Source organism: Phaseolus vulgaris, chromosome 1 (genome assembly GCF_051622355.1).
Source record: "Phaseolus vulgaris cultivar YP4 chromosome 1, ASM5162235v1, whole genome shotgun sequence".
In the NCBI taxonomy this organism is placed as follows: Eukaryota; Viridiplantae; Streptophyta; class Magnoliopsida; order Fabales; family Fabaceae; genus Phaseolus; species Phaseolus vulgaris.
Window position 1 is genome coordinate 32775409 of NC_143498.1, and position 21963 is coordinate 32797371.

The 21963-nt window shown below is 36.0% G+C and overlaps 1 protein-coding gene across 4 annotated transcripts; it reads left to right on the forward strand.

The window, feature by feature from the left end:
- The first annotated feature begins 1326 nt into the window (after positions 1 to 1326).
- Positions 1327 to 14076, forward strand: LOC137813842 (uncharacterized). Of its 4 annotated transcripts, none has more exons than XM_068616285.2 (17): positions 1327 to 1677; positions 1768 to 1899; positions 2540 to 2677; positions 2815 to 2865; positions 3257 to 3346; positions 3429 to 3575; positions 5916 to 6023; positions 6475 to 6555; positions 7386 to 8072; positions 9170 to 9337; positions 10341 to 10506; positions 11469 to 11614; positions 12195 to 12473; positions 12558 to 12692; positions 12763 to 12944; positions 13076 to 13155; positions 13878 to 14076. In XM_068616285.2, exons 1-16 carry the CDS (start codon positions 1585 to 1587, stop codon positions 13140 to 13142), a joined length of 2670 nt encoding a protein of 889 aa, XP_068472386.2. In that variant the 5' UTR covers positions 1327 to 1584; the 3' UTR covers positions 13143 to 13155; positions 13878 to 14076. The 4 variants fall into 4 exon arrangements, with proteins under 4 accessions (XP_068472386.2, XP_090157685.1, XP_068472385.2 ...); XM_068616284.2 differs by having other exon boundaries at positions 1365 to 1677; positions 7347 to 8072; XM_090301559.1 differs by having other exon boundaries at positions 1363 to 1677; positions 12195 to 12692.
- The last annotated feature ends 7887 nt before the right edge of the window (positions 14077 to 21963 follow it).

Sequence of the window (21963 nt, forward strand, 5' to 3'; positions counted from 1 at the left end):
AATCGCGAACTCTGTTTCTTTGTATCTTCAGGAATAATTTGCTTCCAATTTTGTTTCAGATTATAGATTCAATTTTCTCATTTTTCTCCTTAGGTTTCGTTTACCATTTTGATTCAGAGAAGCAATTTGAACTTTCACGTGATTCAATTCATTCATAGTGATAAACGTTTCCTTCAAATCGTCTAGTCATACACTCCTATTTGTCTAGTGCATGCATGCATCCACTAAACTGTCTAGTTAGATCGTCTACTTTAACTAAAAACACAAAATTATCATAAATAAAAGTTAAGACCCAAATAAACCTAATTAGATGAATCTCAATTAAAACAATGAATTTATTATAATTATATTTGGTCAATCTTAAGAATCAAACTAAATAATTAGCAAAATAATGTAATCTTATTACAAATAAGGAAACATTATAAGTAGAAAGGATAAAATTTAATCACATTACAAACAGAAGTACCATTCCAGATTTACTTAAAAAAATGAAGAGACCAAATAAAACCTATTTAAAAATCTTAAGCACATTAGACAAAACTTACATTTAATAGATCTCATTGATTGTACAAAACTTTGTTGTACCTCGTAAGTCATTCATCAAAGTTCTATGAATCACTTTCCAAAAGTTTTTCTCTCTCCTTAAATCACAAGAAAATGTTGTAGGTAACATATATGATGATTCAGATAACTGTATTAAATATAGCCCTTCTAATGCCCTTTACTGAAATAACTATCCAAACCAATAAATAGTTTGCATTAAAAAAATCAGTTTACATGCGTCCAAATAAATATAAACTCTATGAAGGATAGGCTTAAACACATCCTAAAATGCTTTAAACTCTAATCATCACCTTGGTAAGGCTCTCGTGATAACTTAATGGTATAATTAGGTTTAAACCTTAATAATTCATGCCAATAGTCACATATGTGCCTATATTACTTTTAGAAGGAACCAACAACAAAAATGTTACCCTTTTTTCACAAAATTAACTCCATGCTGCACCGTTAACATATATTCTCCCTCATTCTACATAATACAGATATTACCCAAATACTTGCAAAATAAACTAAATCACAATTTGGATATATTTCACTATACCCTGGTCACAAGTTAATCTATTACAATACAGAGCAAAATAAACCAATTTACAAATTTAACGCATCAAACTAAACTTTTTAAAAGTTAATGGACCACACTGAACAAAAAAATAACTAAAGGAGTAAAAATATAAAAATATTTAATAGATTTTATGGTAAAAAAAAAATACATGATCCGCAACGAAAAAAAAAACACATGTATAGCCTAGATCCCAAAAATTAGTCATTAATATTTATTTAATTAATCTTCGTTTTAAAAAAGTATGAACCTCCTTTAATACCAATCCAAAAAATTGGAGTTTATATACGAAACGACAAAGAGAGTGATGCCGTGGTAGAATCTCCGCGTCCTCTGAGTAAGCGAGCAAGCGAGCAAGCAAGTAAGGGAGTGCAGAAACAAACCCTAAAGCCCGAATCGAAGAGCAATTGGTTAGTCGCTATTGGACCACCACTCTGGCATTGGGAGAAGTGAGAGCGTGATCAATGGGTGCAAGTCGAAAGCTCCAGGGAGAGATAGATCGTGTTCTGAAGAAGGTCCAGGAAGGTGTTGAAGTCTTCGATAGCATCTGGAACAAGGTGCTTCATTCGCTTCTCTCACATTTTTTGCTGTTCCTTTTTCCAATTACACTGTTTCTGAACAAAATGACGGGTTTCGTTTGGGAATAGGTTTACGACACGGACAATGCTAACCAGAAGGAGAAATTTGAAGCAGACCTCAAGAAGGAGATTAAGAAGCTCCAGAGGTACAGAGACCAAATAAAAACGTGGATTCAGTCCAGTGAGATCAAGGACAAGAAGGTATTTTTTTTTTAAAAAAAAAATTAATTAATTTATCCAGCACGGGGAATTGTGGGTGGATATTTTACTTATTTGGTAGCTATATTTAGGTACACAAGACGATAATATTGATGTATGTATGCTTTTAATTTACTTTTAGGGAAAATCCGAGAAGAAGCTCTCTGATTAAGATTGAGATTATAAGCTATTTTCGAATTCACTAATTCAAAACACACATTTTCAGTACTTGGAATTCTGGTTGGTAAATGTCGTGTGAATTTTGCGGTTAGCCTTCGATTGTAGCATGTTTGGAACAGATAATTAATAAAAAACTTTTTTCTAAAGCTCTCCAGGGATAAATTGTTGTTTTCTTGAAATAAGTTAAACCAAATATGCACTTGTTAATAAATGTGTTTCCAGGGAAGTTACAATCTATGGCAAGGATTCAGAAGTCACGCTACATCATTTTAGCTTGAACATGAGCTGTGTGGATCGTGTTGACATTTTAAATATTGAATGTTCCTGGTTAGATGGTAGTGCTCCTTGGTTTGTCATGTTTGATGGGGACACGGGGTGTATCACATTTTAAATATTGAATGTTGAAATTTAGCTACACGGCTTTGAGTTTGACAATGCTTTCTCTTGTGACATCTTGACATAGGTTAGTGCCTCATATGAGCAAGCTTTGGTGGATGCACGCAAGCTAATTGAACGAGAAATGGAAAGATTTAAGATATGTGAGAAGGAAACAAAGACCAAAGCATTTTCTAAAGAAGGTTTGGGTCAGCAGCCTAAGACTGTGAGTCTCTTTCCTGGGAAATATTACCTTTTTATTTGTTGTAATTTGACTCCTTTTTGGGTTTTTTCTTGGTGTTTTTTTATTGTGCTTATGTCAATTTGGGCTGAGTAATTTGTTATGTCACTGTCTTCTAATAGGATCCTAGAGAGAAGGCTAAATCAGAGACAAGGGATTGGTTGAACAATGTGGTATGAAACCAATTCCTTTGAAGAACTTTTATTTTTTTTTGTGTTCAATATGGCTAATGCATGTGCTTGTAGCTCTTGTCCAAAGTGCTTACTCAGGAAAATGGTTAGCCTCATTTGCTTTCTGTCTAGTGTTTGTTTATTGGCAAATGGTAATATGCTGGTTGACTGTTGAGACCTTTTCACTATTGGCAATATCTAAGTTATTGTTGGTTCTTCAGATTTTCTTCTTTTAGAATTCTGTTTATGCTAGTCTAGTGTCTGCCTTCCTCGTGATGTTCATTGGAATATCTCTTTGATAATATATTATTAAGATGAATACATATTGATTTCACTTACATACTTGTTTGTCTCATCATTTGCAAATTTTCATGTTATTTTAAATATTGAGCAGGTTGGAGAGTTAGAATCCCAGATTGATAACTTTGAAGCAGAGCTTGAAGGGCTTTCTGTTAAGAAAGGAAAGAGCAGGCCACCCAGATTGGTATGAAATATTGGATGTATATTTTGTTGAAATGACAGTTTGCCTTTCCCGTGGCCATTGACATGTTAATTTTGTTTCCCAGACACATCTAGAGACATCAATTACTCGGCACAAGGCTCATATAAAAAAATGTGAATTCATTTTGAGGCTACTAGATAATGATGAATTAAGTCCTGAGCAGGTTAATGATGTTAAAGATTTCTTGGATGACTATGTTGAGCGTAATCAGGTTTGTCTTTTACAAATTGTTCTGCTTTATAAATTGAACACTTGAGTGAATGTTGTTGATCTTTCTACCAGACCTGTGTATATGTATTTTCCACCTGTCAGAATTGTCTATTTTATATTCAAGAGTATTATTGATAGTTAATGCTAAATCAATTTAGAAGAGAGCAATTAAGATACTACTACTTCTTTTTATGCATTGAACCTAGGATATACCAATCATCTAGGGTACTGGGAAAAAAATATTCTATTTTTTACTCCTCCAAGTTACTAAATTTCCTCCAAAAATAGTGCAATGTCCAGTAGTGGACCTCCTTTTAGTCACTATCCCTGCATAGTGAGCATCAATGTAGCTTTAAGAATTGCACTCCCCTTCCTTTTCTATATAAATTCCTCTTTTCTATGGTTCTTTTAAGATACTGTAGAATTCTATGAGTGGCTTGTAAGTGAATGTGTCAAGCAGTGAATAAATTGACTAACAAAACTTTCAATGAATACACTACCTGACCTTCTGAGATATATAGATTAATATAACAAGACGCTATAATATCTTAGCCACTACAATATCATCTGCATTACTCAATTGAGGTTTGATTGTATGGAGTTACTTATAGGTTTACGAGCTGTCTTACCTGTCTCTTGGAGCAAATTTGTGACACATTTTCTGTTGAGATATGAAAATACCTTCTTAGAGTGAGACACTTCAATTTCTAGAATATACTTTAGCCTGTTAAGAGTTTTTAGCTCGACTCCCTTTGCTAGAATTTGTCTCAAGACTTGTTCCTTCCAATCATCACCGACTACAATAATATTAGGCACATGTGCTAACACAGTCATACCTTCTGAGCTCGAGTATTATTTTAATATAATGCACAAATGTAATATGTGTATTGGATACCTTAAGTGTAACCCAACATAATGGTCTATTTATATCTATAAATATAATGCACGAATGTGATACGTGGATACTATGCATATCCGATACGATGATATGGTTCTTCTAATAATAACAGAATATGGTACGTGTAAGATACATGGTTAAAAATGTATACAAATTCATAAAACATAATAAATATAAATATATAACTACAATTGTGCAAATTGAAACATAAATCACATTTCTTAAACAAAAATTACTTTCTATTATTTATGTATAGGAATAACTATCAATTTTATTACTTTTTAAAATAATTAATAGAGAACAATTTTCTCTTTGGTTTATGAATAAACAATGTTATATGTTTTTATATTACGTATACTTATATCTTTCTTGTAGTTTTATTGGCTATAAGTGCTTTAAAAGCTTGGACACTTCCAAAAGTCTTGGTATGTGCGTGAAACAAGTAAAAGATTGGTGCTTCGTAAGTTTAGATACAAGTATCCTAGAGTATCGGTGTTGGATACATATTGGACATGGATACACGAAGCAAATTGAAGTATAAGTGCTTCATAAATTTATTCAAGATTGGTATGAAGATAAGTAAAGCTAAATCAATTTACAAGAGAGCAAGTAAGATGCTACTATTTCCCAAGACACATTCAACCTAGTTATGCCAAGTACCTACGATGCTTGGAAAAACAAACCTTAATGAAGCTCTTATTTCCTAAAATTTTCTGTTTCCCATATTGTATTCTTGGGAATCCCTTTTGTTTGGTTTTGAGAAGCAACAGGGAAGGAAGAATTAGATGAAAAGAGAAAATAAGTAGGTTTTTAGGCTCTTTGGATTAGGAAATATGGGAAGAAAATGAAGAGAAGGAAAAGTTTAGTTCTCTCCACTTTTTTGATTGGATAAAATGAAAGAAGAAAGGAAATAGAATTATGTTTATTGACCTTTTTAAAACATAATTCTATTAGAAAAAAACCAGTAAGCATATTTTTGGCTGTTAGAACAAAATATGATCCCTTCTCTCCATTATGGAGAGACCAAATTAGAGCCATGCCGCTCTCTCCATCACTGCAGTTCTGAACGAGGGACAATTTCTAAGGAAGTGCGTTTCTCTCTCACCCAGATTTAGGCTTTCAAAATCTTTGGTTTAAAACTAGTGTAAGGGTGTGTTTGGAGGAAGAGGGATAATTTTTTTCTTTAACTAAACATTCCCCTTGTTTAAAAAATCAGAATGAGATTAGATTAACAAAATGAGAGGATGTCACATAACCTTCCAATAATTCCTTATTCATTTATTATATAAATTCTGTATAAACAGTTTTAGTCTTTATTAAAATAAAAAATTCCCTACCTTCATTTCCATTCAAACATTGCCTAATGCTTGAGTCTGCACAAAATTTATGTTTTCTTTCTAGTTTTGTGTCTTTCTTTTTTCTAATTTTCATTTTCTTCTGCAGGAGGATTTTGATGAATTTAGTGATGTTGATGAACTGTACAGTTCATTACCTTTAGACAAGGTGGACACCCTAGAAGAACTTGTTACAATTCCCACCGCTCTTTCTAAGGTAAAGGTGTCTGTTTAATCATTCTTGCCTTGGTTGCAAACATACATACAAATACAATTGGATGTGTATGTTGTAGATTTGTTTTATGTGATTGGCGTATATCAATTAATTTTGGCATGTAAGCATTTCACCCTTGAATTATATATATTAGATTGTCTATTTTCTGATGCTACTATATTGTATCTGAAAATAACTTAATGAATATTGTGGGTTCTACACATGGAAATAAGTCCACGCATCATACCTTCCCCAAACCCAAAAGTATTAGGATCCTATGGCAGTAATGGCCATTTCTTCTCTTTTATTTTTTTATTGTTATTTATGTTGTGCATATTGGTTCTAGGCTTCCTATATTTGAAATTCGTGTTTTATGCTTACATTTCCTTCATGCTAACATATTAGAATAATTATAATTATTCTTTGTGGAATCCTAATTTATATATATTTTCAGGTGGCACCTAGTCTTGGCGTGAAAAATTCTTCAGTAGTATCAACATCACAATCAGCGTCAGCATCTGCATCACAAACATCTGTATGTATTTTTTGTTTCTACAATATGAAAATATTTCTCTGGAGTCTATTGAAAATTGAAATCTTGGGATGTTGTTTCAGAATATTCTGTGTTGCTCTTGCTTTTATTTAGTTTATTTACTCTGCTTGGATGCTCCTGCTAGATATTTCATTGTGTAAATGAAGTTGCTTTTACATCCCTCGACCAATTGTTATTTGATGGTTTGCAGTGATGATAAATAGTGATATGAGCAATCAATTCCTTTGCTACAATTAGTTGGTAAAGAGATTAAATTCCGAAGCATATTGGAAGCAGTACTGTTTTGCAAGATGGTGTTGCACAATGCTAATAATTATAATTAACTTACAGGATACAATGTAAAGGATTTATACACTTACAACATGAAGAAAACACTCAAAAAGTAGTTATTTGAACCCAATTTTTATGATATAAATCTTACTTTTAAAAATGGTGTTGCAAAATAATAATAATAATTAACTTACAGGTCACAATGTAAAGGATTTATACACTTACAACATGAAGAAAACACTCAAAAAGTAGTTATTTTAACCCAAATTTTACAATATAAATCTTACATTTAAAACTTGATAGCCAAAATTATGCAAATTCTGATGAAGCATCTCGTAATACTTAATTGCAAATATTAATTGTAAGCAATGGGATCATGACTAGAGTTTCAGTAAGTCCATGTAATCACTATTTTACTTGACTAGTTACGGGTGGGTATAAATACTGCATTCTCATAAGTTGTCATTTAAATTGATAAACATTATTGTTAATTCCCAATCCAGGAAGCTATTATTTCTAATCACCAGGATACATCTGTCCAGGAGCAAGCTGATGACACAGCATCCCAGGATAGCAATTCTGACAATGTTGCCAAAACTCCACCTCCTAAAAGTGGTGGAATTAGTTCTGCTACTTCAACTCCTACTGGCAACCTCACTTCTCCAATTTCTGTGAATGTTTCTAGTCATACCCTATCTAGTCCACCTGCTGTTGCAGCCATACCTAGCTCAAATTCGGTGCGGAATGTCTTGGAGAGTAGTAATGTTACCAATTCATCTTCTGTAAATCAGTCTACCTCTACAAAGGAGGAAGACATTAATAGCTTCCCTAGCCGGAGACCGTCTCCATCGCTTTCTGATGCAACACTTTTGAGGGGAAGAAACTCCCTATCAAATCAAGCAACAGCCAGCATCCCTCTTGGTTCTGCAAACATGGTTCCTAGCAATGGGGCCCTTGGATCAGTCCCTTCAGCCTCTGAAATAGCTAAAAGGAACATGTTGGCCGCTGATGATAGACTTGGAAGTAGTGCGATGGTGCAGCCTCTTGTATCCCCACTAAGTAATAGATTGATCTTGCCTCAGGCTGCAAAGGCTAATGATGGAACTGTTTCAGTTGACGCTGGTACTGTTAATGACACTGGAGCTGTATCTGGGAGAGTTTTCTCCCCTTCTGTTGTTCCTGGCATGCAATGGAGACCTGGAAGTCCCTTTCAGAATCAGAATGATGCTGTAAGTTTTCTGTCCGTAATTTTCTTTTGCTTTGGTATTTAGTTTTCCACCATGTTAATTTTTGTGGAATCTGAAGTGTGAACTATTATTGGTTAGTTAGACCCTCCAAAAATTACATTTTCTGTTGCTGTTTTTAATTGTAATTTATATGAAGACATCTGTACTGGTTGCGAGTGTGGAGTTTGTATATGTGGTTTTAGAGTATGGAGTTTGTATATATGATTTTAAAGTGTGGAGTTTGTGTATGTGGTTTCAAAGTATGGAGTTCATTTATGTATATTAAAATATTACTTGCAATTAGATTGTTGTACTAATGGCTGTTGATTAGTTTGTTCCTGGAAACTGTATGCAAGGATGTTTGTATATGTGGTTTTAAAGTGTGGAGTTTGTGTATGTGGTTTCAAAGTATGGAGTTCATTTATGTATATTAACATATTACTTGCAATTAGATTGTAATACTAATGGCTGTTGATCAGCTTTTGAATTCAAATCAAAGCTAAAATCTAACACGTGTGTTGAAATCTAGAATCCTATTTTATGAAATTCTGTGATATGGTACCCATTCATCATAATTTCATAGAGTAACCTAAGTTACATTGTTAGTGGCCACATTCATATCGACCTTAATTCTTACATCTGTTGAAAACTACAGAGTATTTATTGCTTTAGAACTATTCAACCATACAATGTTCCTAACATTTATATATACATTGGGCGTTTGATTTATCATGCCTGGGATTGGTGATCACCAGAGCTATTTTATATAGTATTGTCTGGATCAAAAGGTCATTCCTGATCTCTTGTGTTAATGGCATTTCATTTAAGACCTTAAATGCTTGATTAATACCTCTGACAATCTTCCACTAATATGATATATATGTTTTTGCTATGTTTATGTGCGTGAATCCATTTACATGTAAAATTATTACATGGGTGCACAGTTATATAACTACTTTCAAGTAGTAGTCAGTCCACTACAAATGCTTCAGTCACTCTTGTTATTGCTAGGTTGAATGGAAGTATCATCCTGGTCCTGTTATTGTATATATGTAAAATTGTTATCACTGAAGAGACTTGTTTAATCTATACTTCTTCAGGGCCAGCTTCGGGGAAGAACTGAAATAGCTCCTGATCAAAGGGAAAAGTTTTTGCAGAAGTATCAGCAAGTGCAACAAGGGCACAGTACCCTTCTTAATATGCCTTCTCTTGTTGGGGGAAACCATAAGCAGTTTTCTGCCCAGCAGCAAAACCCCCTTTTGCAACAGGTACTTCTTGTATATCACATTTGTCTTTTCTTTGCTTGAAGGTTTATCTTTTCTTGGAAGGTTCATTATGGTACAAAAAAATTGAGGTATCTAGCCTAAACATGCGTGTTCTTCTAATGCTACTTTATTGTTGATTTTTACTTTGGTTCTTTACTACAGAAGCTTTGGTCCTCTTGATATTATTCCAAGCTGAATTGGACTTCTATTTTTAATTTTTTTTCAGTTCAAAGTGATGGAGAAAGTTATTGGGGGGAAAAAGGGAAGAAAATTCATGTTTCTTTTTGTTAGTCATAATTTAGTGCCTCATAATTTGTCTGGTTATGAGTGTATTACTGAAATGTGAATCCTATTCATAGAAAGGAAAAATTAAGGACTTCTGTGCTTGCTTTGCCCACAATAGAAATTAAAGCAATTAATGTTTTGTACTCAGGGTAGCATATGAATTCATGGATCATCCTAAATCACCTCACATTTCATCTTGTAGTATCAAGTAGAATTGAAAATTTCCATACTGATGCGAGTTAGATTGTGTGGTCTGAGTGAATTACTTGTTTGATCAGTTGTAGTCTGATTAGCTAGACTGCTGTCGTTTTCCGTTTGTCAGTTGTCACTGGAGGCTTGTTAGTCAGCTGTTATAACTTATAACTGATTTCGTCAGTTAAGTGAGCTTCTGTAGTTTATATGTATTTGCCTCAGCACTTGTAAAAACTATGATATTCAATACAAAGTTTTCTTTTCTGTTTTCTTAATGTGGTATAAGTATCAGTAATTAAATATGGCATACTGTTAATTCACATTTTAAAATGTTGTTAATGGTGTATTTCTTGAAGCTTTTGTTTTCATTTTCAATTTTCCTTCCATATGTACTCTTCTTTATGAATGAACTTTTTCTGATTAAGAGCTTATTTTTCTGTTAAATGATAATATTTAACTAACTCCTTTTATGACATAATTTCTTCTACATCAGAAAAATATATTTTATGACATAGTGCAATGTATGCAGTTTAACTCTCATGGCTCATCTGTTTCTTCTCAATCTGGTATTGGACTTGGGGTCCAGTCCACAAGTCTCAGCGGTATTTCTTCTGCATCACTACAGCAGCCACCCAATTCTGTCCATTCCCCCTCTAGTCAACAGTCACTGATGCCAGGTGTTTCTAAAGATTCAGGCATGTGTTGTTTGTTAATAGCCTTATGTTATTGTGTTTTGCTGAATAAATTTTCTCCTTTTAAATTGGAATACTTTCTTCCTTTCCTTTATGGGCTCAATGAGTGATTGGAATAGTATGATTTTATATATGGGTTCCCATAGATAGTTCCCAATCCATGTTATTCAGTTATGGTTGTTTTCCAATGAATACTGAACAAACACATTTTATTGACTTCTGAATTTCCTATTATGTAATAAAGGGAAGATTTAAATGACTAATGCCCGATAAATATTTGTATCATGAAGGTGAAAAAGGTGATTGTTGGAGATCTCGTATCAACCCAAGATAATGTTAAATTATAGTACATAAGTGAATGCAAATCTCATCTTATAAATTAGTTTTGCAAAATTGAGTTAGATATAAATTCTACTTTCTTATCATGGTATCAGAGCATATAAAAACCTTATCTTAGCAATATTTGTTGGGACTGTTGTGCCACCTGTTATTGAGTTCCTATCATACCATCCATAAATATCTATTTCCACACTTGAGATGACAAATCCTCGGTGTAAGGGGTGTGTTGAAGATCCCACTAAGGTTAAGTTTTAGTATATAAATGGGTGCAAACTTCATCTTCTAAACTGGTTTTGTTATGTTAAATTAGATTTAAATTCCACTTTTAGCAGTGATAATTCTCTATTTTTCCCTTCATAATGAATATTATTGTAGGAGACTATTTTATGAGCTCCCTGCTCCCAATAAAGAAATATCTCTGAGTTGTTAGTTTAACAAGTAAATTGGGAATAACATATCCGTGTACTTGGACTGTGGATCAAATATAAAATAGTACTGAAATGACATATTGTTCAATATACAAGCCCATCTATTATAAGAATATAATTATTTAAGATAAAAAAACCTAATACTAGTGTTGGTGTTATTATGAGAGTATTACATTATATACTATTTATATTATGCAGATGTTGGCAATTCCAAGAGTGAAGAACAGCAGCAACATCAGAATTTTCCTGATGAGCCAATAACTGAATCTACTGCTAGCACTGGGATTGGCAAGAATCTCATAAATGAAGATGATTCAAAATCAGCATATGCTGTAGATTCTCCTGTATGCTGCCTCATTCTTAATTTGTTTATATTCAAGATATATCTTACTCTAATATATAAGAAGCATATATAATTTTTATTAATACCTCCTACTTTGCCGTGCTTGTAATGCTTCAATAAATCTGGGATCATAAGCTGGGGAAAACCTGGGGTTTGGTCTTCCTAGTCTTTTCATTAGGTAGGTCAATGAAATTACTACATTAAATTGCACTTGTAGTTCTGATCAATTTCTTTCTAAGGCAGAAGTAAAATATAAAATTTGTAAATGTATTTTTTAATTTTGAAGGAACAGAGCACATGCATGTATGTAAGTTCTTTATATTTTTTTCTCCCATTTAGTTGCTAGTTCATGTAAACAAATTTATTACTTTGATAGCATCCATCTGATTTGAAAACCAGTTGAACAGCTCTATTGTAGTGCTTTTATGAGTTAAGGTGATGAGATATGAGCAGAATACAAATGGTAGGACTTCCCTGATTTGCAGATGTCAAAATATGCATTTTGATTGATGTATTCTATATATATATATATATATTATTTGATGATGATATAGGTTGACTATTTGTTGTTTATGCTGCAGGTAGGAGTGTCTGCCTCTCTTCCAGAATCTGCTCAAACTTCCAGAGATATTGATTTGTCTCCTGGCCAACCATTACAATCCAATCAACCTACTGGCAACCTTGGTGTCATTGGTAGAAGAAATGGTTCTGAACATGGAGCAATTGGTGATGGTTTTAATGCATCCAGTGTTAGTTCTGGTGGAGTGCGTGATCAATTGTATAATTTGCAAATGCTTGAGGCAGCCCACTTCAAAATTCCCCTACCCAAAGACTCTGAACGTCCCAGGACTTATACACCTGTATGCATTGCTTGTTATAATCATCCTCATGTTCATTGGATAATCTATTATATGCTCATTGATGGATTTTCTTCGGTAATGCAGAAACATCCGACAATTACACCTCCTAGTTATCCTCAAGTACAGTCACCTATTGTTAATAATCCCGCCTTTTGGGAGAGAGTGGGTCTGGAACCATTTGGCACTGATACTCTATTCTTTGCGTTTTATTATCAACAGGTATCTGAACTTTCTGGGATTAAGTATTGGGTCTTTTTGCCTTGTGAGCTTATATGTATTTTTTCTGCAGAATACTTACCAACAATATCTGGCTGCAAAGGAGTTAAAGAAGCAGTCTTGGAGATACCACAGAAAGTTTAACACTTGGTTTCAGCGGCATGAAGAGCCTAAAGTTGCTACTGATGAATATGAGCAGGGAACTTATGTGTACTTTGATTTCCAAATTACAAATGACGAGATGCAACATGGATGGTATGCTGTGCAAGCATAATTATTGATATTTGCCGTCAAAATTTTAGTGAATACCTGAACAATACTGTACATTGTTTGACTTTACACTTCTGTTTGTTCTAACTTGTCTGTATGTCGATGTGGTTATCCAGGTGTCAAAGAATCAAGACTGAATTCACTTTTGAGTATAATTATCTTGAAGATGATCTCCTTGTATAAAAGACACCATCCGGTAATTATATTTCTTTGTGCTTAATAATTTTGAGGAATATTTTCCTATTAGACTGGTTAGCTAGTTTTGGCTTTGAAGTCTTAACTAATGAAATAAAATACAAACTTAATAGAAGAAAACTGCCATTAAATTTATTATTTTTCTTAAAGACTAGTTAATTAATTAGAATCAATCTCGGATAAAGATTTGAAAGTAACAAGGCTAACGATTGCTTTTCTAGAATTTACATGATTTGATTTTTCACAACTTTTACTGTCTTTTATGTTGACCTTGCTTGGAACCTTTATTTTTAAAAATTGGCAATTACCAGTATAAACCCCAACAAGAAAAATATGAAAGAATGAAATAATGCTACTATTCATGCAGTTAAAGTCCTAACCATTCAGCTTCAGCTTGATGCGTCAAGTTGAAGCACATTTCTTCAATTTTTTTCCTGTTTCTGCATAAATTTGAGATGTACATTTGTATTATTTGGAGAAATGCTCTACATTCAGAAGGAATGAGTTATTCTTTTAAGACCGATATGTAAAGATTGATTTGGGCGGTATTTTGAAGAGTTTGTGATTCTTTGGGTCTGAATGGCTCCTATTATTGACCCTTCCAAATCTTTGTTATGTCTAACATTTCATTTAGCTGATAAGCTTATTATCCTCAAACATTGGTAGTCTCCTTTACAAAGCCTTGTTTGTTTGTTTTAATTATAGCAGCCCATGTCCTTGCAGGTATTGCGAAATGTTTGGAATTGTTGACCAGAAAGTTATTTATTCAATGCACATTGTTACTACAGGTTATTAGGCTACCGTTCTTTGTCAAAGCCTGTGTGTTTGTATTTTCTTCTTCATACTAATTTTCTTAGGTTGATACTTGCTTGTACGATTCTATTTGCAAGGATTAGAATAATATGCATGTTTTCTCTTTCAATCTTGTCTCTATTTGTGCTCTGTTTTCTCATTTTTCTGTTTAGGGACAATGAAAAAGAAAGAAAATATGATGAAAGAGATAATGGTAAAATAAGGGATGACTGATTTTGAGTGAATATTCTAGACTTGAGTGCTAAATACACACTTAGTTGCATTATACATACCTAAAGATAATTAATAGAGTACAGTTCACAAAGAGGGCAATTGAACTATATCAATTTACGAAGATACAATGAACCAAAGCTAATTGGAAAGTGAGATATTAAATATTAATTACAATGGTTGTTAGGTTTGTAATTCTCACTCCTCAAGTTGGTTGTAGATATCAAAACAATCCAGCTTGATACAACATATTCCTGGTCCGTGTCCAGAGAGCTTTGGCAGCTAATTGATTGTTTGAGTTGACAATGGATGTGCACTGTCTCAAGCAAAGTTGGTACAAATTAAGTGAGAGTGAATTCAAACATCTCTGATTTATTTACGGAGGCTTAGATTCGATGTAATTTGAAAGAGCTGTCTGATTGTCACAAATTAACTTTATCGTTCTAATCTCAAAATTGTAACACTACTAAAAGTTATTTCAATACATGGTGGTCAAAATCGTAAGTCAACTTGTAGAAATGCACGATTGTACGCTTCTGCCATGCATGGCGACTTCATCCATGCTCAGAATCGCAAATGTGCAGAATCAGTAGACTTGTCAAGCAGAATTTTTAGGACGGAGGAATTTTCAAGTTTTTTTAGTGTTACTGTTAGAGTTGGTCCATACATTAGTACAAGGCCCAGGGAGCAACCCGTTTGGATGAAGGATTTTATAATTGGATAGGCCCATGAAGTTTAGGAATGTCTGCCATTATTATGTTGTTTTATTTTAGTTGTTTTATTTTACAATTAAACTGTAAGGCCCATGGCCATCTTATGCCCTTAAAAGGGACCAACACTATGAATGAAGACAGAGAAGTTTTTGGTTAGCCCTAGTTTTAGCATCACAGTAACAAAGGTCTAACAAATTTGGTGCTTTCATTGATCCTACCATGGCTTCCCACCCTCCATCAAAAGATATGGAAGCAATCTTATCCAGCATTCAAGCAACCCTCACAGACATGAAAAGCCAACTTGAGGACACCACTAGTAGGCAATCTACCCTAGAAGCCAGGAATGACCACCTTCAGTCCACCTTCACGACCATCCTGGACCAGGTAGCACTCCTAACTCAAACAGAAAATAGAACCCCCAATATGAACCAGCAACACAACCCTCATTCCACTCAATCTCACTCCCACCATCAACAATTTCCCACCAATGCCCTACGACCACCAACACTGAGCCTATCCTTCTTTGACGGTACAAACCCCTACACCTCCACCACCTCATATGCCCATTAAACGTTTATCCTCCTCCCAACTGCAAGAAAGACGAGCCCTAGGTTTATGCTACAACTGTGACGAAATTTTTTTTCCAGGCCATAAATGCACTTCATCTCGGTTTTTACTTCTATTAGATGACCCAAATATTGCAATTCAACCCACGGAGGAGATTTCCCATTCCGATGACTACCCCAACACTATTCACTTTCACCTTTCACCCCAAGCCCTCTCAGGTTCTGTGTCTCCCAAAACCCTCAAATTCACAGGTTTAATTCATAACCTCCCTGTTACGGTTTTGATTGACTCAGGCAGCTCTCACAATATCCTTCAACCACGCATAGCCCACCATTTAAACTTAGCCATATCTCCCAACCCACCCCTCTCTGTAATGGTTGGAAATGGGGAGTTCATTAAGTGTCAAGGTATTTGCCCATTGGTGGACATCTCTCTCCAGAACTCCACGTTCACTATTCCCTTTTACCTTCTTCCCATTGAAGGTGCTGATGTGGTTTTGGGCGTAGAATGGTTAAGCACTCTAGGGTCAATCCAAGTAGATTTCTCCATCCCTAGCATAGAGTTTACCCACAACAACCAACAAATGACTTTGCAAGCCTCCAACTCACCCAACCCCTCAGCTACCACGTATCACCAGTTTCGTCACTACCTGTCCAATAAATCTATTGCCTCTTTACACCTCCTATCTGTGGAAACCCAAGCCCGCTCCCACACATCCATAGACACGAACATTGATAATACCTCTCCAACGTTCTCCCACCTACCCTTACCCATCAAATCTCTTCTTCAAGAATACCAGGGTATCTTTCAAAAACCTCAAGGATTGCCTCCACAGAGACCACATGACCACCATATACCACTGTTACCAAATACACCACCAATCAAAGTGAAACCATACCGCTACCCACACCACCATAAGGAAGTTATCACCACCCTCATTTCTGAAATGCTGCAAGAGGGTATTATTCAACCCAGTACAAGCCCATTCTCCTCACCGGTGCTCTTAATAAAAATAAAGGATGGATCATGGCGTTTCTGTGTGGATTACAGGGCCCTAAATGCAGCCACCATTCGTGACCACTTTCCCATTCCCACCATTGATGAATTGCTAGATGAGTTAGGCTCAGCTATTGTGTTTACTAAAATAGACTTAGACTTACACTCAGGCTACCACCAAATACTTCTTATGCCAGAAGACACTTACAAAACAGCCTTTCGCACTATTGATGGTCACTACGAATTCTTGGTCATGCCATTTGGTTTAACTAACGCCCCTTCTACTTTTCAGGCAGTAATGAATGATCTTCTCAGACCATACCTCCGCCGGTTTGTCTTAGTTTTTTTTGATGATATTTTAATTTATAGCCCAAGCTTGCAGGACCATTTTGTTCATTTAAAAACGATATTGGAAGTGCTTCGAACACAATTTTTTTGCCAAGCTTTCCAAATGTAGTTTCGCAACCACAGAAGTAAGCTACCTCGGTCACATCATTTCTGCTCATAGGGTCCAACCAGACCCATAGAAGATCATCGCCATTCACAACTGGCCTCAGCCACGCTCACTCACGACATTAAGGGGTTTCCTCGACCTCACCGGATTCTACAGAAAGTTCATAAAGCACTACGCCACTTTCGTCGCTCCTCTCACCGACTTATTACAGCACCACAAATTTACATGGTCGGAGCTCGCGCAGCAAGCATTTGACAATTTAAAATTACACATGACCAAAATGCCTACCCTACACCTTCCAGACTTCAAGCTCCCATTTGTGGTAGAAACCGACGCGTCTGCAGTGGCCGTTGGAGCTGTTCTCAGCCAAACAGGGCACCCACTGGCTTTCTTCAGCAAAAAGATGAACCCCAAGCTCCAAGCTTCCTCCGTTTATGTTCGAGAGATGTATGCCATAACAGAAGCAGTCAAAAGATGGCGTCAGTATCTCATTGGTCAGCACTTCAAAATAATCACTGATCAAAAGAGTCTCAACACCCTTCTTTCCCAAACCATACAAACCCCAGAACAGCACAAATGGACAACAAAACTACAGGGATATGATTTTCAAATTATTTACAGACCTGGAAGGGAAAACGCCGCAGCTGATGCTTTGTCACGACAGAGTCAGGATTCCACACTCATCATGCTTGCAGTATCATCCCCCATCCCTCCATTGATTCAAGAACTCCAAAAATTTTTTGGCACCACAGAAGGCCAGGACGTAATCCACGCGTGCACAAGCGGTCAACAGCAGCCGAGCCTCTTCTCCACCAGTCAAGGATTATTATTTTTTCGCCACCAGATTTTTGTGCCAGCAGCAAACAACTTTCGCCAACGTATCATGACGGAGTTCCATGCTTCCCCTTACGGTGGCCACTCCAGCATCAAACCCACTCTCAAGCGCATAGCTGCTTCCTTCTATTGGCCAAAATGGACCAGAGACGTCCACCTTTTCATCCAACAGTGTTCCATATGTCAAAAAAACAAATATATGCCAACCAAAACTCAAGGATTACTTCAACCTTTGCCAATTCCAAAACAAGTATGGAAGGATATATCAATGGATTTTATTACTCACCTTCCGGTTTCCGCTGGCCACTCGGTAGTTTGGGTTATCTGTGACAGACTCACAAAATATGCACACTTCATTGCTCTTCCCACACATTTCACGGCCCAACAACTAGCAAGGCGTTTCTCGGTTGAAATCTGTCGCCTCCATGGCATACCAAAAACCATAGTTTCGGACCGAGACCCCTTATTCACTAGCACTTTCTGGCAACATCTGTTTAAGGCACAAGGAACCATGTTAAAATTCAGCTCATCATACCATCCACAAACAGACGGACAAACAAAGGTACTGAATCGCGGATTAGAAGCTTACTTGAGATGCTTTGTGGGGAGTCAACCGAACAAATGGTATCAATATCTTCACTTGGCGGAGTTGTGGCACAATACGACCCACCATTCGGCTATAGGAACATCCCCGTTCCATGCACTTTACGGTCGCCACCCACCCACTGTCGTCGACTTCTTACACGTCCCACACGAAGGCACCACCATTTCAACATCGCTGGTAGCGCACATCGTCATCCTCCATGAACTCCGAGAGCACTTGCGTCGCACACGTCAGCGCATGTGCGACCAAGCGAACCGCCACCGCACCGACCGGAGCTTTGAACCAGGAGATTGGGTGTGGGTACGCCTCCAACCCTACCGACAACGATCATTGGAACCACGCAAGCACCAAAAGCTAGGCCCGCGTTTCTCAGGCCCATACAAGATACTTCGCCGAATCGGAGTTGTGGCGTACGAGCTCCAGTTGCCCGCATCTGCCCGCGTTCACCCTGTCTTCCATGTTTCCTTGCTCAAACCTTTCAAGGGGCCCTTGGGAGAACACCCTAATATGTCTTCAAAACCCACTGACTACATCTCTCCAACCACACTTAACTCATCAAGAAAAGTCACTCAAAACTGTCTGGACACACCGCGATCGGAATCCAATACCAACGCAACACGTGCCCCTTCACAGCTGGCCCACACTTACCTGACCTCGAGCCCAATGCGCATGCACCCCCTACCAAACCCACTCACATGCCTAATTCAAATTTGCACACGCCTTCTCATACTTCCAAGGATGAAGTGCCACGTGTCAGGAGCTGCGCAAGCATTAATGCTTCCCAAGGTCTCGAGCCCAACACCCATGTGCCCCACCAACAGATTCTTCACTCACCCAATCACCCTCACAACGCCCCATTATGAACCTAAGCCAAGGGAGCCACGTAACCACATCACAAAGGGCACAAGTTCCAAGGGTTTTGAACCTAATGCAGGCATAGAGAACCTACTCACGCCAAACCCTAACGTGCGTGAGGCGCTACCCTCCCCAAACCCTAAAACGATGCCCCATTCCCCAAACCCATCTGCGCAAGCGGTGACCCTAGACATTCCTAATAAGCCCAACATGCCTCCTCCAGCCCAACTTCCTTTCACACCCCAATATCACTACCGAAACACCCCTCCTCACAGCCCAACAAACTCTCAAGTGGCCCAAACCCAACCTCCTGACTCCCCAATAGCCCAACTGACCCCGGAGCTTCACTTTGAAGACAAAGTGTCTTCCGCGGCGGGATAGTAATGTTAGAGTTGGTCCATAAATCAGTACAAGGCCCAGGAAGCAACCCGTTTGGATGAAGGATTTTATAATTGGATAGGCCCATGAAGTTTAGGAATGTCTGCCATTATTATGTTGTTTTATTTTAGTTGTTTTATTTTACAATTAAACTGTAAGGCCCATGGCCATCTTATGCCCTTAAAAGGGACCAACACTATGAATGAAGACAAAGAAGTTTTTGGTTAGCCCTAGTTTTAGCATCACAGTAGCAAAGGTCTAAAAGTTACCCTAACCCAAACCCTAAGAAATGACCTTCTCTAGGGTTGATCATCAAACCCATGTCCGACTGAACCAGATTTTCCTTTGACTTGTTAACTTTACAGATTATTCTTCCGTCAACCTATGATGTTCAATTTTCAATGCTAAGACCATTGATATTTTGAAATTGAAATTTTGAAAGGGTTTCTTTGTAGATGCCTTAATTGCAACCTTTCAGTCTCCAATTAACTAGAAATGTGACCTAAATAAAACTTGTGGTTTGTATGAAGCATTATGTACTGCGATGGATGAACTATTATCGGACTAGGAATTTAACTTAGGGTGTCTTTGCTTCCAAGACGGGAAGGAGGGAGGGAGTGTTTTTTTGTGTTTGTTTCCATGGTTTTGAGAGTAGGGAAGAGGATGGGGGAGAGGGTGGATGATTTTTTTCACTTCACAAAATGAAGAGATTTGAGGGAATTGATGTGGATTATTGTATTTTTATCAAAATATCCTTTTGCATTCATTTTATTACAATATATAAAATTAAATATTATATAAATTTATTTATTATTTATAATTTCAAAAATATTTAATTATACTATTAATAACAACATATAATTGTAAATAATAAAATAAATAAATAAATTATAATATATATCAACAATATATATAATATATATATAGTTATATAGAGTAACAAATGAATATAATAATAAATATTATTTTCATAAATTTTAATATATTTAATAAATTTATTTCAATTTAACACAAATATTTTCATTATATTTTTTAATTTTTTATTAAAAAATATAAATAATTATGAATATTATATATTAAAAATACTTAATTAATTCAAATCTAAAAAAAATTATAATTTATTATTCAAATATTTTTTAATAACAAGGATAAATTTGTAAATTTACAATAAACCATCTTCACAAATTCACTCTATCATTCCTCAATCCAAACAACCTCACACATCCTCTCTAATCCTCACAAATCCATTCTCTTCCCTCCTCACAGAATCTCTCCTCAATCCAAACAGAGCCTTAATGCTCTCCGTAAAAGGATCGTAAAAGGATAGTCATCCCTTTTCTTGACATCCAACATCTACCAAGTTAATCGGTGCCAGAAAACTTTGATGGTCTTGCTGGACAATAACAACAGATGGTGGAGCAAGAATGACATGTCTTTGTGACCATCTTAATTGACAAAATCAGGCTATAAAGTTGTAGATAAAATAAGATCTATTTTGTTTGAATATTATTGGTGCTATACGCAAATAATTTATGCATGCATAATACTACACTTCGCGAAAGGGTTACTAAATTTCTTAATTTCCTAAGATGCCATGAACTGAATCTATTCTTTTTTTATCAAGTATCACTCTGACCTGAAATAACAATGGAATAGCAATTTAGGGAGTGTTTGTATTTAGCACTCACGAAAAGAAAAATGCAGAAGGAAATAATTCCAATGTCACTAAGCCTTTAATAGTTTAATGCTCTCTGCCTATAACAAAATTCCACTATTCTCTGCCCCCCCTTCTCTCATTAGTCTCCCTAAATACCCTTAATTCCCCTCTCACGTTTTTGGCAAAACATGTAGTTTTGCCAACTCAACCTTCTCTTATCACCCTTGTTTCTCCTAGCATACACCCTCCATATCTTGGGCCTTTCTCCTATTTCCGAGCCCACCCAATTATTAAATCTCAACTAGTTTCACACCTAAAAAAACATATACGTTTCTACAAAAATTAACACTAATAAAGAACGAAACATCATCCCACCAATAATAATCCTGATTTCCAATCCCAATCATAACAACAATGAATAAAATAGGAATGCTAGGAGTATTTTAACTCATACAAAAAAATCCCGGCATTAGCTATAAAATCCATTAAAAACCATTCATTTTCATAATGACGGTTATATGATTCCAAATTTACACCCCTCAACAAAAAAACCAGTTTTACGAATGCATAGGAATACCCATGATCACATACAAAAGAACTAAAAGCTTACTTAATCTTAATTCATCTTAGTTTGCAGCAAAATACATATATGTTATATCCCTATAAGAATATGACAATGGATCAAGAACTAAGGGGGCAAAGGGGTTGTCTAAGTCATACATGCTAAC

Bases quoted from the DNA above. Each gene is read 5' to 3' on its own strand.
- LOC137813842 (XM_090301554.1), top strand. From the start codon at position 1,585: ATGGGTGCAAGTCGAAAGCTCCAGGGAGAGATAGATCGTGTTCTGAAG. The intron at 3,576-5,915 runs GTTTGTCTTTTA...TTTCTTCTGCAG, and splicing joins ACTATGTTGAGCGTAATCAG to GAGGATTTTGATGAATTTAG. The intron at 10,507-11,468 runs GCATGTGTTGTT...TATATTATGCAG, and splicing joins AGGTGTTTCTAAAGATTCAG to ATGTTGGCAATTCCAAGAGT.